The following is an 18,947-nucleotide window of genomic DNA, read 5'->3' on the forward strand; positions in this document are numbered from 1 at the left end:
GTAGATAAGCTTGCAGCATTGGAACATACAGAAACAGCGGTATTTAAATTAATATTGCCATAGATGTATAATACGTTGTTTCTTGTTCCCTCTGACTGTCATTGGAATTGGAATTGATAATTCTCTCTTTTAAATTTTTAAAACTATTATAATGGTATACATATATATATAAGAATATTGAATTCAACTAATTGTCACACGATAACAAATTCCATTTCTACTTTCTTACAAATATAATGCAATGGATACAATGCAAAATTAGAATATAAAGGGCGACAAAAAAGACTCATAACTATATTTATAGAACACTTCTTATTATTTTACTCTCCTAATTAGGCAATTGTTCTTACTCTTTTGTAGCATTTCAATATTAACAATTCCAAATCTAGAAGATATGACTAAAATTACACATAAGGATCTTGTTATAAATTTAACGAACGAATGAACGGAATATATTCAAACAAATTTCTTCATCGATATATACGAAATTCAAGATAATATCTATTTAGAAAAGTGAATTTGACAAGTTCGTCAATCTATCTATTAACTCGTTCGATTATTATTCCAGTCAACATCGACATTTTAGCCGCTCATCAGAGACTTTCAATTGTATCGACGCGATGAAAATACGAGGAAGCACGACGACGATAGAGATATTTTGGGTCAACGTAATCGAAAGGCAACGTTGGCGTAGGGAGCCACTGGTCATGGACGAACATCTGAATCACTTTCTTCGCCTCTTTTCACTTTCATATTTCCGTTTCCATTTTTTTTCTTTCTTTTGCACAGGTGTCAACAAGGACTTCCGCCTTCACTTTCGCAATATCCAGAGGCACACTTCCGATAAAGCGCCACAATCTCTAGTTGTTAATTAACGCTTAATCCGTATATGCTCTTCGTGTTTCATAGATTCAAATTCGATGTGACAGATATTCACAGGAAATGTTTCTGTATGTTCACACATGCGAAATAATTTTTTATAATTGTGGAATAAATTGAATTTTGAATAAACTTTTTATTTTTTTTTAATTATAAAGTTGTTCGAAATTATTATTTAAAATAAGAAATGATATGTAGAAGTAATTACTTTTATAGATAATAATAATTATTTTTATAGATAATAATATATTTTTATAGATAATAATAATTATTTTTATTGAATAATATTAATAATTTTGTATATATATAGAAATTTAATATTAATAATACAATGCATAGAGCACTAAATTATTTATTTTTTAATTAATATATATTAGTAACTGAGAGTAACTAGCGTTATTATAATAAAAAAACAATACAAATTACAATGTAATTAATTTTTCTATGTAGTTTATATATATATTTTTATACATTTTAGTTAGGTTGATATATATTTTATGTAATTAAAAAATATTGTAACATATTATTAATAAAATACATTGTTTTATTACTGCAATTAAGAAATAAGTATAAAACTGTCCTAAATCCCTTAGATTTAAGTAAAATGATGAAAAAATGATTACTTCCTGAAAATATGTCAATGCAGAAAGGTAAGTAAAAAAAAGTAAGTATATTAAAATATACGAAATTACAACAAAAATTTCATGTATAATCTTCTATAGGATTATAGTTCTGCAATACAAATCTCGGTATAATTAAAATTATTAAAAAATTTCAGCAATTAATAGAAATGACGACAAATTCTTAGAATTTTGCCAATTCTTAGAAGTGACGTCAAATTCTCAGAATATCGGCAGTTCCTGGAAATAATTTCAAATTTTTACAATTTCAAAAAGTTCTTCAAATTAAATAACTAAAATACATACTTGTTACTTTTCTTCTGCAGCTATAACATTTTATTTTTATTTTTCACAGTTTCTCATTTTTTGGAATATACATATTTAAAATTTTTAACTGTTTTTTTTTATCATACTGAGCGCTATCAAAGTTTCCTTAATAAAAAAATATTAAGAAAATACGTTAATATATTTTTCATTTATATTATAAAACCAAATGATTTAAAGGATCATCTCACTTTAAAATTATTTTTTATAAAAGAGTCCCCGGAAAAACTGTGGCATCCTATGCCATTCTAAACTTCTTCCCCTTCAAAATGAGCTTTGAGTGATCATTCTACGACGTCTGTGTCAAAAGTTATGCTATTTCAAAGATTTAGAATTTTTCCTACATGAATCGCTCGAAGAATTTAATTCGTCATTAAATAAAAAACAGTCCCCGGAAAAACTGAGGCATCCTACGCTATTCTAGACTCCTGCCCATTTAATATGAGCTTTGAGTCGTCATTCTACGACGTCTGTATCAAAAGTTATGCGATATCAAAGATTTAGAATTTTTCCTTTATGAATCGCTCGAAGAATTTAATTCGTCCTTAAATAAAAAACAGTCCGCGGAAAAACTGAGGCATGCTACGCTATTCTAGACTCCTGCCCATTTAATATGAGCTTTGAGTCGTCATTCTACGACGTCTGTGTCAAAACTTATGCTATTTCAAAGATTTAGAATTTTTCCTTCATGAATCGCTCGAAGAATTTAATTCGTCATTAAATAAAAAACAGTCCCCGGAAAAACTGAGGCATCCTACGCTATTCTAGACTCCTTCCCATTTAATGTGAGCTTTGAGTCGTCATTCTACGACGTCTGTCAAAAGTTATGCTATTTCAAAGATTTAGGACTTTTCTCTCACAAGAATTGCTCGAAGAATTTAATTCGTCATTAAAAGGGAAACAGTCCCCGAAAAAACTGTGGCATGCTACGCTATTCTAGACTCCTTCCTATTTAATATGAGCTTTGAGTCGTCATTCTACGACGTCTGTGTCAAAAGTTATGCTTTTTCAAAGATTTAGAATTTTTCCTTCATGAATCGCTCGAAGAATTTAATTCGTCATTAAAAGGGAAACAGTCCCAGGAAAAACTGTGTCATTCTACGCTATTCTAGACTCTTTCCCCTTTGAAACGAGCTTTGATTGATCATTCTACGAAGTCTGTGTCAAAAGTTGTGCCAATTCAAAGATTTAGAATTTTTCCTTCATGAATCGCTCGAAGAATTTAATTCGTCATTGAATAAAAAACAGTCCCCGAAAAAACTGAGGCATCCTACGCTATTCCAGACTCCTTCCCATTTAATATGAGCTTTGAGTCGTCATTCTACGACGTCTGTGTCAAAAGTTATGCTATTTCAAAGATTTAGAATTTTTCCTCCATGAATCGCTCGAAGAATTTAATTCGTCATTAAATAAAAAACAGTCCCCGGAAAAACTGAGGCATCCTACGCTATTCTAGAATCCTTCCCATTTAATATGAGCTTTGAGTCGTCATTCTACGACGTCTGTGTCAAACGTTATGCTATTTCAAAGATTTAGAATTTTTCCTTCATGAATCGCTCGAGGAATTTAATTCGTCATTAAAAGGGAAACAGTCCCCGGAAAAACTGTGGCATCCTTCGCTATTCTAGACTCCTTCCCATTTAATATGAGCTTTGAGTCGTCATTCTACGACGTCTGTGTCAAAAGTTAAGCTATTTCAAAGATTTAGAATTTTTCCTTCATGAATCGCTCGAAGAATTTAATTTGTGATTAGAAAGAAAGCAGTCTCCGGAAAAGCTGTGTCATTCTACGTTATTCTATATACTTTCCCCTTTAAAATGAACTTTGAGTGATCATTCTACGATATCTGTATCCAAAGTTATGAAATTTCAAAGATTTAGAATTTTTCTCTCAAAAATCGCTCGAAGAATTTAATTTGTCATTAAAGGGGAAAGACTCCCCAGAAAATCTTTGTCATCCTACGCTATTCTAGACTCCTTCCCCTTTAAAATGAGCTTTGAGATATCATTCTACGACGTTTCTATCGAAAGTTATGGAATTTTATATCTAACTAACTTTTTCTTCAAGAATTCATTGATGCTTTTATTTGTTTATTTATTTTATTGCATTTTTTTTACAACTAATCTAGATCTTACTAATTATGTGTAGAAAACATGTCCAGTAATATTGAATTATATATATATAATCTATCTTAATCAACTCTCACCTTGTCGATTCAGCAGCTTTCAACTTACGTCAAAATTAATTAATCATTGCACGTAATATCACATCGAACCATCAAACCGCACATCATTTGTTTCATTCTTCCAATATACTTTCTTTTTCTTGAGAAAAATTTTTTTAACGTCTCTTTTTTTTTTTCTTTTTTTTTTTTTTTGTCCGAAAGGTATATTATTGCCGGAATAATTGTGTTTGGTCTATAAGAGAATAAGACTTAGAAAAATCGAACAGTAAAAGATCGCAGGTGGAATAGATTATTCACACCAATGATGGTGCAATCGATGCTCGCCTAGGGACTCTCTATTTCATTCGCTCTCCGCTCCCTCTAGCATGCTAATTCGCAGTTTCTAATCCAGACAAGCATGCCAACGTTCTTCGAAATGAATCTGCCTCGTTCCAATTTTCACTTTCCTTTCGCGTTACAGGAAGTGCGTATAACTACGGCAATCGTTTAGACCTGGTTATCGATTGAGGAATCATCGCGAGTATAGATTGGTCCATGAAAAGTGGCCACTTTTAAGTATGTACGTTAATATATTTGTTTTTCGTAAAAATAACATTCGAATTATTTTTTTTTTATTTTTTATTATTTAATAGTTGTAGATGATTTAAATATGATTGATATATAGTGTTTGTATGCTGTCTTGTTTTTGCATTTTTAATATTCGAATTTTTTTTCTTAATATTTGGTAATTATGGAGGATTGGTTAATACTTATAAATATGCAACTATATTGAACGTTCCATCTTGGAATAGAAAAAAAACGATAACGCGAAGATTTATGTGTGAGAAGGAAAGATAATTCATAGATAATGAAATTAGACACGAGATAGTATAAGAGATGATATGTTTTTTGCTATATTCGATAAAATTTCAATGAAACATCCATAAATAATTTTAGTTATTTAATTGTTTAGTTTTAAAGTATTAAAATGTATAGATGTATGACTCGTTTAATGATTTGTAATAATAAGAAAGGTAATTTCTCGCTACTACTCGCTTTTCCTATATTATAATAATTATTGATGTCGGATACAGTTATTAACGTTTCTTGTTAGTATTGTAGCTCGTAAATTCCACGAGAAATTCTTTCAGTTTGATTGCAGTCGCAATAAAAAATTGACATTTCAATCTTATACATCGTATATTTTTACGAGTTTTCAATTTTCTTATAATCTCGATATCCCGCTAGTATAATTCCTGATAATTCTGAAATTCTTTCTGAAACGAGCATTAAAACGCAGCTATATATTTCATACGCGGAATAAGCAGAAAATTTTTTTAAAAAAATTTATCACATAAATTTAATCACATTTATATATGTAACTAGAAAGTAACTAGAAAAAATAAACAATTAACTTGGGATATGGTATCGAGATCTATTCCTCGAATTTAATTCAACGATATATAAATCAAAGAATATCTTAAGAATTTCAAAATTATTTGAATCAAATAATCGAATCGAATCGTGTTCGAACTTGCGATTAAATATATCACTCACCGTCCGAATACGCTGGTGGCAACATTTTCAAAAATGGCGCGCTACGAGCACCCCAAACAGGATGTCTCACGTTGTTGCAAGTGCCTGAAGGTGTCCTGTACTTGCTTGGCGGGCAAGGCCTGTCCCCTTTGATTCTGCAAGGCGCATCTTTCGTATTTTGATACCTGATTGACGAATAAATAAGAAATAAAAAAAATATCTGATCCATCTTCCCTAAATATCGAATGATTAAAAAAATTAAAATTAAAAATAAAATACACGAAGAATAATTCGCATCTCAATAAAATACCATATTTTAAACATTCTCAAAACTATCCATTATTTTTTCAATGATTATAAAATATCTATAAAATTCGTCCATTTTCATTCTAATATCGATTGGTTCGACGTTCACTCTCTCTCTCTCTACTCGCAGAGAGAGAGAAAGAGAAGAATATAACAAAGGGATACGAAAAAACGATACGAAAGAGAAAGAATTTTTCCATTCACTATCGTCGTTTCCATCAATAACGAGGAAGTATTAATTCACGGGAATGAGTCATATGCGAGCCCACGTTCGAATCTTCCAACAATAAGAAGTTGTAATCCGCCGATGCATGTGGCACGGCTATAAATCAAATTGGTAAAGGATCGCGTGGTATGCGTGTACGTATAAATTGCTCCGCGGGAACAATATCCGTAGTTGTATCGTAGCTCTTATGACAGTATTATCAATTAGAGGAACTACAGTTCCCTGCGGACGAAGAATAATCGAAAGAACGAGATCTTTTTTTTTGAGAGAGAGAGAGAGAGAGAGAGAGAGAATTACGCGTCTTCTTTATCCTTAATTCGTTTTAGAAATTCGTTAGAATTCGTTAGATTAATTTAGTTTTATTATTATTATTATTATTATTATTATTATTATTATTTGATGAGAAAAATTATTTCGAGTCGAAACAAGTTAGCTCGTTCTATTATATAAAAAGGGAGAGAAAAATTATGTAAGAGGGTCTTATATAATTTTAAAAAAATTCTAAACATTTTTCACGCTTCGCTCAAATAATAAGAAATAAAAGTGTGCACGCAATTCGATAATCAAGTTCAAACGTGTATACACACACATACATATATACACACGACGACACAGTTCGTTTCTCCGTAGAAAAGGAAAGGAAGAGAGCAAGGAGCGACCCTGTCGCTTGTAATTAAACCGAACGTGGCTACTTTCTATCGGTAGTAAGAAATAAAAAAGAAAGAAGAAAAAAAAGAAGAACCGGCCTTCCAACACGGAGACATGGAGCAAAGAACGATGAGCATGAAATTCTCGGTCAGTCAGGAAGGCCCCCGGCGATGCGTTTCACAAGAAGATATATACGATTGTACAGACTGATTCTGAAATCGAGATACAACGTAGGTAAAAAGTAAAAGATAGGTAGCTTTAAGTGGAAAGAATGAGAAAAAGACGACTCGTTGTGTATCCTGATCCTAACTTAATTGGTATTGAGAGAATCCTTATTGGATGGGAATCAATAAAATACTCGTTGTCCTCTAAAATCAATTTTATCTTCTAAAAGTAATGAAAGAAGAAGAGAAAAAGTGCAAAGAAAGATATATTTCTCTTCATAAATAATAAAATCATTCAAAAGTTAAAATCCAACTTTATAGAGGCTATCAATTGTCAAATTTACTAGAAAATTGATGAATATTAAATTCTATTAAAATTAATAATTGATCCTTTGGCTGCTCGATGAAAAAAAGAAGAATTAAAAATTTGGTCGATTAAAATTAAATTTCAATTCTTGCTTGACCGGTAAAATAATTTACTGTCAAAACGTTCCAAAATAAAGAAATCGGTAATGGAATACCGCAAACCAGCCTACCGTTATGGTTTCGATCGTGGCGAGGAAGTGGTAGGGCCTGCGGTGTGGCGCTTGCCAACACACGGCCGTGGAAAGGGGATAGCACCGTTAATGGTCGTACCGAGAAACCTTCCTCGTGGTTGAAATGCCGCTGCTGCACGGAAGGACGGCACGCCGACACTCCTTTTCTCGGCCATGAAAGTAAAAGTTCGCTCGTGGCGCTCCCAGCGGCGAGAAAAAGAAGGAAAATGGAGCAGGAAGGACGGACCGCTCGCGCCTCGCCACGTTCGCTCTTCGATACCTTTTTATTATTCTCGGCCCGACTTTGACTTCCTCATCTCGTCGTAGGTGATCCTTCCTTAAACGTTTGTTTGCCAAACTGATTTATTTGTTTGTCTTTTCGTTTGTCCAACGAATTGACGAATGAAAGAGGAATATATAATAATAATAATACGGTATGGTAATTGAAGTTTAAAGGCAAGGTGATGGTGTTGTATTGTGTTGTGGTAAGGTTATGGATTTAAAGACGCTTCTTTGTTATGGTTTTAGTATTCGCACGAAGCGAGCGTTTATGGAAATTTTTCTGAACGTAAATAAACGAGGTAAACGAGAGAGGTTATGTCGTTTTTTATTGTAATGTGAAAAAAATTTTTTCCTCGTTAATTAGCGGGATTTTAAAATTTTATTGAAATATAGGAAATAAATTTTAGCGAATTTTCGATAATTTGCAATGTATACATAGGAAAAAAAGATAAAGTGAATGGCCTTTATAATTCGTGACTATCGATTATATTTATTAATACTTAGAGTCATTAATTACATTTAAATATTCGATAATTCGACGAATACAAAAATATAAAGTATAAAATATAGAAATAACGATTCGATTATCGATGGTAATGTAAAACTTAAAACGTTGAAAAGAATTTCGTTAACATCGCGTTTCGTTTAAAGTTCTTCCTTTCTTTGTTCGAAACAACATTCCAAAAAAGATAATCACTCGTCGACAGCGAATCTTTCGGATTCTTTCAGAGAATTACTCAAAAGCATAAATAAATATTCGCCGATTCCTCTCAACATGGTTCCTCTCTTTCTGGAATAAATTTTTGCGAGGTTTCGTAACGTAGAAGAGAAGAGAAATAGCTCGTATCTTCTCGTAATTCCGATTCACTTTCTATACGTTCAACCACATTCTCCGATTCGGCGAAAGGTATCACGTATAGTTCGATAATTACGATACGTACAACGATCTCTTACGTTTCGTCAGATTGATGAGCTTTTAATCTTCTCGGTTTAAAGTTTTCTCCACGAATTAGATCAAGTTTCTTTTCTTTGGAAAGAAAAAAACGTTGCGTAAGAATTCTGAAAAATGATCGCTACACTATTATTTTTTTCAAATACGTATTTTTACACACGTACGATACGCGTGAAACATAACCTAACTTTTTCTTTTTTTTTTAATAAATTTTAAATATATTATTTGAAATACGTTAAGTTGAATTAATCATGAAACAAATATTTGTATATAATATATAACGATATAATTCTTCTTTTAAATTTAAATTTAAATTAGATAAATTATTTCACGCTCTACGAAAAGTAACATCTTTTTTTCATCAAGAAGTTGCAGTAAGTTAACCGTGACGAGTTCCATTATAAATTCAATGAAGCAAGCGACCTTCTATATCTCCAGTAGATAGAAAAATTGAGCGGGGAGAGTGAATTAGGTAATTACATTGAACCTAACGAAACTGTCACGTTACCTTGAATGAAAAGTAACGTTGGCTTCTGTTGCACAATTAATCACGTGAAAGTGACGAATCGACGCGGTTCGACGCCATTTATTATTCTTCAAACGTGTTCAATCGGCTGCGAATAATTACTTTTTAATCGCGCATTTAACAAACTTATTTTTATCACTCGATTATATTTAATTACGTGTACTTTAATGCAAGTTTCTTTTCACGATAATTTACATAAACACTTATTTTTAATATTTTAAATTTTCTTAAACATTTTAATGACTAATGGAAACGAAATTATCATAAACGGTGATATTTTTTTTTATATATATATATATATTATAATTAAATGCGAGAAAGAAGATGGTTAATAAAGATCAATATGCAAAAATCGTTATGATGGGTATATATCGAAGTTTCTACTACTATAAAATTAATGAGAATAGATAGGGAAGCTCACCTAGCCTTCGTTTGATAGGTAAATCTTTCGGCCTCGATTCCTGCACGTGCTCTTGCCTGTAAATCGTGATCTATCCCATACAGATAATCTGTGGATGAAAAACAAATTTACAAGGATATCCTTAATACCATGGAAAAAAGAAAAAAATATTCGAACGAAAATGTTTAATGCGAAATAAATTTGTTATTTTGAAATTTTTTTAATTATTTACTATCCTTTTTTTTTATTTATTTTTTTTTTTTGATCGTAAAGATTAATTAGCGCGTTAGCACGCGACACAAAGGACGATTACATTAACGAGTTCCTTAATACTAACGAGATATTCTTTCGAAGTTTGTGATGTAACCATGCAACATCATCAACAATAACAACAACAACAACGATCGATTTTCGATACAGCGTGAGAGGAATCTCACTATTGTCCTCGATCGTTGCCCTCAAAATTGTAACAGTTACGTTGCATAACATTTTTTTTTTCTTTTTACATCGATTGAAAAAATACAAAAACATTGATTTTGCCGCAACACGTGTGGCAGAGATATTCCTTGAACTTTGCAAATTGAAGAATTTTTGAGAAATTCCACAATTTTGCACAATTGAAGGCCAAATTCTTTACCGGGATCGTATGCAAATCGGAAATTTAAGTAGTGAAATTTAGTAATCAATAAGTAAGGATTGATTAAAATTCATAATTTTAAAAATGTAAAAATGAACATTTATATATTTGATCAAGATTTTTCGGAAAAATTTCCATTTTCATTATCAGATTTTAAATTATTAACAAGACATAGTAGAATATTATGCAAATATTTAAAACAGTCTATAAATATTCATTCATTGTTATTCATTTTACATAATATAATTGCTACTAAAAATTTCTACTCGCCTGAAATATCGAATTGATGAACTGTCGTCGACGCGATCGCTACTAGCACCGTAAAAGTTACGATCGACAGTAATCCCAAACTGCATCTGGAAACGAAAAAAGGAATTCCGATTAGTTTCCAATTTAATTTGAAGCAACGCTAAAAATAAATTATATTAAAAGAACTCTGTCATTAAATTTACGTACGAAAAATTCAATAATTTTTAATATACAAATTTAATTATTTTTTTTTTTTTAACTTTCCTTCAATTTCTTGACAAAAATTCTTCTGAAAATGCAACAGATATGTAAAATTAGTTTCCCGTTACAAGAGAAATACTTTTGTAGATGCTTGGGGAAACGAAGGTGAATGAATTCGTATATTTGAATTTCCGTGTAATTTCCGTAAAGCGATAAAAAAAATATTTCTTTCCATTCATCGACGTTCTCCATAGATAAGGGAAGTGGCCTACTTACCAACCGAGTCATACGCGTAGTCACAACGATATAATTAACAATATCGCTTTTACCATATAACTCGAAATGACGCGATTCTCGTCATTTGGCGAATGCTTCCAGATATCTTTAGAATCGTCGGTATGCGAGTTCACGAATGTTGTCGTCGCTGAACGTCGCATACTTTCTCTGCGGGAGCAGGAGGGATTCCGCCGCTGGAAAAGGATAGACAGACGGAGAAAGGAGGATAGAGATAGACACGGAAAGAGAGAAAGGTGTATATATATATACATATATATAAAAGATCAAGAGCAGCAATTGGTTCGTTCGAAGATCTCTTGCGAAAAATTTTTCTTTCTCGATTATATTGCCATCCGAATCTCGCGTTACGCGTCGAAAACTTTTATATTTACAACCTTTCCCTCTCGTCCCGTGGTAATAATACCGTCCGACCGTTATACGTATTGCGAATATATTGCACTAGTAATTTTTACGACGTACGTGAAGTTTCTTTCATTCACGTGAACGAAACGCGCACGATCTTCCGTGAAGAAGAAAAAAGAAAAAAAGAGGAAGAGGAATCTTTTTATCCTTGGTGAAATTTTTCGATTTCGGATAAAGATTTAATCTTATAATTTTTAATCGATTAACGAATTATAACAAGTACGAAATATAACATTCGTTTCGATCGAATGAAAGTGTTTGTTATAAAGATTAAACAAAGATTTTTTTTTAAATGTATGGTTAATCTGGAAAAAGACATTAAGGTATATTTTTTTTTTAGTTTTGCAACTTTTGTTTCTTCCAGTTTCTTTTTTCTTTCTTCTCGAATTATTTAAAATTGGCGCCAATAAATTTGAATCGGAAGAAAGTTAAAAAGTCGATCGATTTATTAATAACAATGAAGAGAGAAGGATTATCAGAAAACAAAGGAGAGAACGTAGAGTTGAGAACGACTGAATTAATCGGAATTTTTTCGAAAGTGAGCCGGGTGTGTGGGTGAGTAGCATCGAGAAGGATCTCGAGAAAGAGAGAGAGAGAGAGAGAAAGACATCGATTACTTCGTAATCGTTGACCTTTCATACCATAAATCGCGTCGAATAGGTATTTCGTTATTCTCATTTCTTAACATCTTTCGCGCATTCCTTTTTCGCTTGAACGCTCGTAAAAATAGACGAACCTTCCCAACTTTTACAATATTTCTTCTAATCCTTTTCCATTCAAATTTTTCTTCCTTTCCTTTTTTTTTTTATTTTTTTTTATCTCTTAATATCTCCACGAGCCTTTAAATTTCCACGCTTCGAAATTTCAATTTACGAACCATATACAATTTTAATAAACATTCATATTATAACACTTACATTTATCCATGGATCAAATTCACAACGTGTATTTACAAAGCGTAATTATAACCTAACCTTCAAACTCAATCTAAAACCTAACCTTTCACTCGACTTTCAAACTGAATTCTCTTTCACGTCGAGATGATACCGTTGATTCAAACGTTTCACCACAATCATCTCCTCCCCATAAACGAAATCACACGCTCTCGGAACGAATATTAATAATTTATTATCGAAAATTTTCTGAAATCGATCGAATCGAATCTGTTTGACAGTTCTAGCAACCCGTGCCAATCCATAATATTTACACGGGGAGAAAAAGAGGCGGTTTTGTATTTTGACAGGGGCCGAGTTGGGAAACACTGGGCCCCTCGATTTCGACTTTCGACGATATTCGCGCGCACGTAGGTGGACACAAAGGAGAAGGTGGGGGTCTCTTCTTCCCTCGGGGCGAAACAGAAACCGGAGCAAGCTCGAGAATCCTTGCGTAGAAGGATCTTGTCTTTCCATAAAAGAGAAAAAGTCGGATCCAACGATCGATCGATCGATCGATCGGTATATATATTTTTACTCAAAAAGCGGAAAAGTTTGGGAAAAATTTTCAAAACTTTGAGCGTCCCTCGTTCTAACTCGGCCCAAACGTATACACAGCTTGTGTTGTGGCGAGACTTGGTTCAAGAAGATCGGGCCCTCGAAGGGGAACAGGAAAGAAAGAAGAACGAAATTGAAGCATGTATCGGCCGTTATCGAGGGGAACGCGGCACGAAATTCCTTTCACGGCTTTCGAAAGCGTTAAGAAAGTCGGTGGAAGAAAGAGAACCTGTTTAATAAAGACTCGTTATTTTTCTTCGAACGCTCGTCGCCCGTTTGTATGGAAATTTTTTTCCTTTCCCCCTCTCCCCATTTCTTTTTCCTCTTTTTCCAATTCGTGGGAAAACGCATCCTCTCGCGTAGCTCGCCATTTTTAAATCCGCCGAGATCGAATCGATCGAACCGCGACCTTAACCGCGATACGGGGTCACGCGAGTGATGGGTTTAAGCCGGAACGGGTTTGTTTGTTTGAACTTTCCTCTCGTTCGATTCGATTTCGAAATGCGATTGGTGAACGATTGTGGGGAGAAACAGGCACGTAATCGGATCGAACGTGGGGAAAGAATTTGAATAAATTTGAATTAGATGTGGATTGAAAGTGATTGTAAACGAACGGAAAATATTAAAAACAATAAATTTAACGTTTAATTGCAAGTCTGTTTTACGGGTTCGTTCCAATCGTTCTATTCTCATATAAAGAAATATCAAAAACGATCGACATCTTGCACACTCTTGGCAATAAATCAACGTTGATTTCACGCATAATGTTACTTTCATTGCAACGAGTATCTTACTCATCTGCAATATTATTACTTTCTCGATACTTAACTCATTCACTGTATAACACTTTCTCGTATCCTTTCATAAATCCTGACAACCATCTTTATTTGTATATATATATATATAAAACAAGTTTAACGAATAAAAAAGCATCTGATCCATCCGACAAATTATTTTATCGTGAAATTTTATTGTTATTACGTAATAACGCCATTTTTATTTTATTTTATCGATATTATTATATATATATTTATTTTATTCTAGAAATCGAATAGACTTCGTTTCCTTTTTCCTTTTTTCTTTTTTTTTTTTTCCACGTCGATAAATGTCGACTTTGTATTTCTCTTTATCGTTTATTCACCTTCACTCGACGACGCTCGTCTCATCGACGCGTGAAACTTTTCCTCGTCTCGTTTCTCCGAATAATAGATCGAATTCAATGTCAGAGAAGGAAAATGTCTCGATTCGATTACCGATTTCTGCCCATCCCAATATCGATACGCGGATGAATTTTCGGAATTTCGGTTCTCCCAATCGTGTGATAGTGGTGTAGAAGAACTTTCACATTCTTGTGTAACAAGAAAACTTCCGACTCTCGAGGATTATCGCCCCGATTTCCGTTTCGATCGTTAAAATATTTTCGATACGCTCGCTTCGATCGATTCCTCATCCAAGATTTAATTTTTGATTATTACGTTTCTTAAAACTGTTTAAGATATATAATATATCTTAATCCAACATTTTCTTCCCTAAATATATAAATGTTTTGACTTCGAACAATATACTCTAAACTTAGCAAACTTCCTAGGGATATTATACGTATTCTAGTAAAATTTTCTGCCAATACCATGTGTCGGTAATTCTTTAAGCTATATACACGTAAGGAAGTTATGGATTAAAACACGTGCAATTTTCCAAACACGGTTTTACACGGATTTCACCTTGTCCCAATGATCTGTAAGATCTATGGAGCCATCAATCAACGAGCAATTAAGAATCGAAGAGAGGTAAGCATTTTCATTCCCTTGTTTCTTTCCCACTCCAACGCGGAAGTTCCCTCGCCGTTTCTTAATCCGGTCTCGAACGATTTCCTTTTCTACCGTATCGAGGAGCTTTTGAAAAAAAAGAAAAGAAGAAAAGAAAATTCCTTCGTAATTTATAAGCGTCGAGGAAATTACCATTTTAGGTTAGATAAGAGGTTTATTAGAAGTGGTTCGAGGAAAGTGTTTAATCGATTGCGTGGGATTTTTGAAATGGAAAGATTTTTATATAATTCTTTTCTTTCCTTTTTTTTTTTTTTTTTTTTTATGTAAAAGTAAAAGTTTCCACGAACGAAATTTATATAAATAATAAGATAATAACGTTTCGAACGCAGTTCTCCATTTCCTACTACGATGTTTTGTTATCCGATCAAATAGGATAGATAAACTCTTTCTATTGCTTCGTATTGTTATTAGAAAAAATATAGATCAAGCGTACATCAGATATACTCGTAATTAATCCTTTATTTCACTCGATTCAAAAAAAACTCGTTTTTCCAACCACTTGACTTGAATAATAATTCAAAATACGATTCAATGGATTAATATAAATACAAATTTCTCCCACATTAAAGTGATATTCACTCACAACTTTCAGAGAGGCCACTTAGAAAGTAGACGAGGACCGAATCTTAAAGCAACATCTTACAGTAACGCGTCTCCTTCATTTCTTCCACCTTCGATAATTCTTCGATAAAACTTTCCTGCCCATCGATAAAACTTGATCCAACTCTTTAAACTTAACCCCAATTCAATAATAATGATAAAAGAAACTTTTCTCGAAAAAAAAAAAAAAGAAATGTACGCTTTTTCAAATACATCATCATAATCGAGAAATAAATCTCAATCCAACATTTTACGAGGCGTCCATCTTGCGTTGCATCTCTCTTCTCTAAAAGGAATCGCAATGGAAAACGCAACATTTCCATAGAAAAAGTCCCACTGGCTGGGCTCGAAAAAGAGTTATTCGCTTGCAAACAACATTTCCAATCCTCTAAAGTGTGTAACAAAATGTGCGTATATACATATATATATATATATTACACGTGTAGCTATAATTTGAAAAGGTTAAGAAGAAGTACAAAAGGAAAAACCACAATAACCGGTATACATTCAACGGTTTCTATCGCGAGAGAACGATCTTCGTCTCTTAGAGAGGATCGTGCGCATAATGATTATTAAACGAGCGTGATGGGTATTTACCAGCTACCGGATACAGATACACGAGTAACGCACAAGAAGTCTGTCCGGCTCGAGGAGCTAAATCGATAAAAATTTATTTTCTCCTCTTCCAGAAAAGATCTAACCTTTTTCAGAAAATTATAAATTAAAAATAATTTTAAAATTAATAAATGGGAACGTCACGAAATTCGTATTATTTTTCCTCAATATGATTCTTCGTTTGATCCCTCCGTCGGCAATGCAGAATTTGCGATGCACGCGCCATTAGAACCCGTTTCCTTAAATCGCGTGAAAAAGCGTAAGACGGAAAAGGAAGCTCGTCGAAAGTCAGACGTCTCCTCTCACTATCTCCATTCCCAGCTCACCTTCACCGATACAGTTTATCGACAAGGAGAATTGTATCGTTGCTACTGAAAAAAAAAAAAAAAAAAAAAAAAAAAAAAAAAAAAGCCACCTCGCCTTCCACAGATCGAACCATCGTTCTCTCCATTTCGATAAAAATCCCCTTTCCGACTCGAACGGTAAAAAATCGTGATACGTTCACTTCTCTCGTCCAGGAGACGTGAAAGTAACAGTAACCGGCGCAATAGGATCGAGTCCAAAAGGAGAGAAAAAAAAGAAGAAAGGAAGGAGATACACAATTGGAAAAGAAAAGAATGAAGGAAAGGATGATAGATCGAGGACTGGATCGAGGATTCATTTTTAGATCGATGACAAATTTATATCGTTTAAAGAGAGTGTTTGTCGAATTCTTTTGGGCGGATCGATTTTTGGAGGTGGCAAAGAAGATGCAAGAAGAGGCACGTAGTCGGAGGAGAAAGATTTCTCCAGTTTCCGTTGACCCACTGACACTGAATCAACGAGTACTCGTGACTCGTATCCAGTGGAGAATGTTATAAAGCCGGTGAGATATAGCGGTGTGGCAAGGTCGTAAATTAACCCTTTGTACTTGAGAGCGTTTCAAGGTTTCCATCCACCAATCATCTTTATTTCCCGCCATCTTTAGAGAAATGCTTTCTTCGAGAAGCTCTTCTTTTCTTATAGAAACGATACATTAACTGCATATTATATATATCACACTCTAAAAACACTTTACGATTTGGAATTCAAATTTCGCGGCAAATTTAAATCTTGTTGTATATCATTTCGATGTTTTTTTTTTTTTTTTTGGTGCGAAAAATAAGTTGGGATTGATCCACGTTGCGGACGAAAAATTTAGAGAAAAGAGATATTATGTAAATATATAATCGAAGTCTGAATTAAGAGGATTAGTTTGAATAAATATCGAAACTCGTGGGTTCGTGAAACGCATCAAAGGATTAAAGGCGTTGAGCAATTCTGTTCGAGCGATTGCACGATCGTTTTGCGCTAGTTTCATTGTTGTTTGCACAACGCGCAAGGCAGAGACCTTGTCCATTCTTTCCCTCGTCTTTCAAAGACGTGCTTCACAATTCTGGATACTGCACCGATCTTCTAATCTATAGTCAATTTCGATCATTTTTCAGCAAAAATAATAAATATTGCTCCGAAAAATTAACGAAAATTTATTAAATTGTTCGATATTATACTTTATTGCAAAAATTGTATGTACAGAAAGTTAAAAGCAAACATTTTACGGTTTGGAATTCAATCTTGTTGAAAAATGGCGACCTAACCTAACCTAATCTAAAACTATCGTAAAGTAAAACGAATGAATGCAAGAAAGTATATAATATTCTTTGAATCTCAGAATATGAATTTTGGTGAAGAAATATCAACCTGGACGTTATTTCGAGATCAGAGAATCACACTAACTGTATGTACACGTATCACATTCTAAAATTTCAATGTGCAGAAAGTTAAAAGCAAACACTTTACGATTTGGAATTCAAATTTCGCGGCAAATTTCAATCTTGTTAAAAAATGGCAACCTAACCTAACCTAATCTAAAACTAGCATGCATAAATATCATAAAGTAAATGCAAGAAAGTATATAATATAATTTGAATCTCAGAGCATGAATTTTGATGAAGAAATATCAATGTCGATTTAACTTAAATACCGTAAAGTAAAAGAATGCAAGAAAATATAACATCTGTTGAATCTCAAAACATGAATTTTGGTGAAGAAATATCAATGTCGACCTAACTTAAACGTTATTTCGAGATCAGAGAATAACACTAACTGCATGTATCATTCTCTAATTCAATATGCAGAAAGTTAAAAGCAAACACTTTACGATTTGGAATTCAAATTTCGCGGCAAATTTCAATCTTATTGAAAAATGGCAGCCTAACCTAATCTAAAACTAGAATGCATAAATACCGTAAAGTAAAAGAATGCAAGAAAATATAACATCTGTTGAATCTCAGAGCATGAATTTTGGTGAAGAAATATCAATGTCGACCTAACATGGACGTTATTTCTTCCGATCTCGAGTGGAAAGGCGGTTGAAGGGAAAAAGAAGAGCGGTCCGGTGAATGAGCGAGGGTCGGCCGTTTCCTCGAGCGATAAAACGGGAATAAAATCGATGTTGATGTCGAGGAAGTATCCGTAGGTGAAAGTGCTTCTGGGACGACGTTGGTCGAGAGTGGCCCGACACGTTTGCCCATGAGAAAAGCGGATCCATGGCGGACAAGTCTTTCCAACTCGCGATCGAAGGTCGCCGTGACCACGATTATCCAGTTGAAATCCAGTTGAGATATACGAATGGCGTATATCCTTATTTGAACCATCTTGTCTAGAGAATCTGTTATTTTTCAATACGTTTATTGAATGTAATCTACAACTTTTTGCTAAATTCGAAAGTATTCCATCGTTGTTAGAAATTCTAGGGGAATATGATAATGGTGATTCAAATCCCTATAAATCTAGTAATTTTTTTTCTTTCTTGGAAAGGTGTCATTCGATAATTACTTTAAAACTTCTGTACACGTCTTCCTTTCGATGTTTTTATCTAATATTATTTTTTTTTTTCCAAAGTTGCGATATTTTGTAAGAGTTGCAATGTTGCAATATATTTGAACTTCCATGCGAATCTCTTTTAAAACGATGAATAATATTTCTTGGTAACTTTCGAATCTCTATAGTTCAAATAGACTATCTTTTTTTAGTACTTTTTTTTTCG

At 33.3% G+C, this 18,947-nt stretch overlaps 1 protein-coding gene across 1 annotated transcript in view; it reads right to left on the bottom strand.

Annotated features, from left to right (window-relative positions):
* The window catches only part of LOC122710582, a 35,093-nt gene that overhangs the window by 7,007 nt on the left and 9,139 nt on the right, over positions 1-18,947 (bottom strand). Inside the window, exons 2-4 of the mRNA XM_043928506.1 lie at positions 10,471-10,556; positions 9,585-9,672; positions 5,545-5,708 (exon numbers count right to left, since the gene is read on the bottom strand). Coding sequence (XP_043784441.1) covers positions 5,545-5,708; positions 9,585-9,672; positions 10,471-10,556 — 338 coding nt within the window. The remainder of the gene's footprint in view (positions 1-5,544; positions 5,709-9,584; positions 9,673-10,470; positions 10,557-18,947) is intronic.

This window comes from Apis laboriosa, unplaced genomic scaffold (genome assembly GCF_014066325.1).
Source record: "Apis laboriosa isolate Shangri-la unplaced genomic scaffold, ASM1406632v1 scaffold14_cov150, whole genome shotgun sequence".
NCBI classification, from domain to species: Eukaryota; Metazoa; Arthropoda; class Insecta; order Hymenoptera; family Apidae; genus Apis; species Apis laboriosa.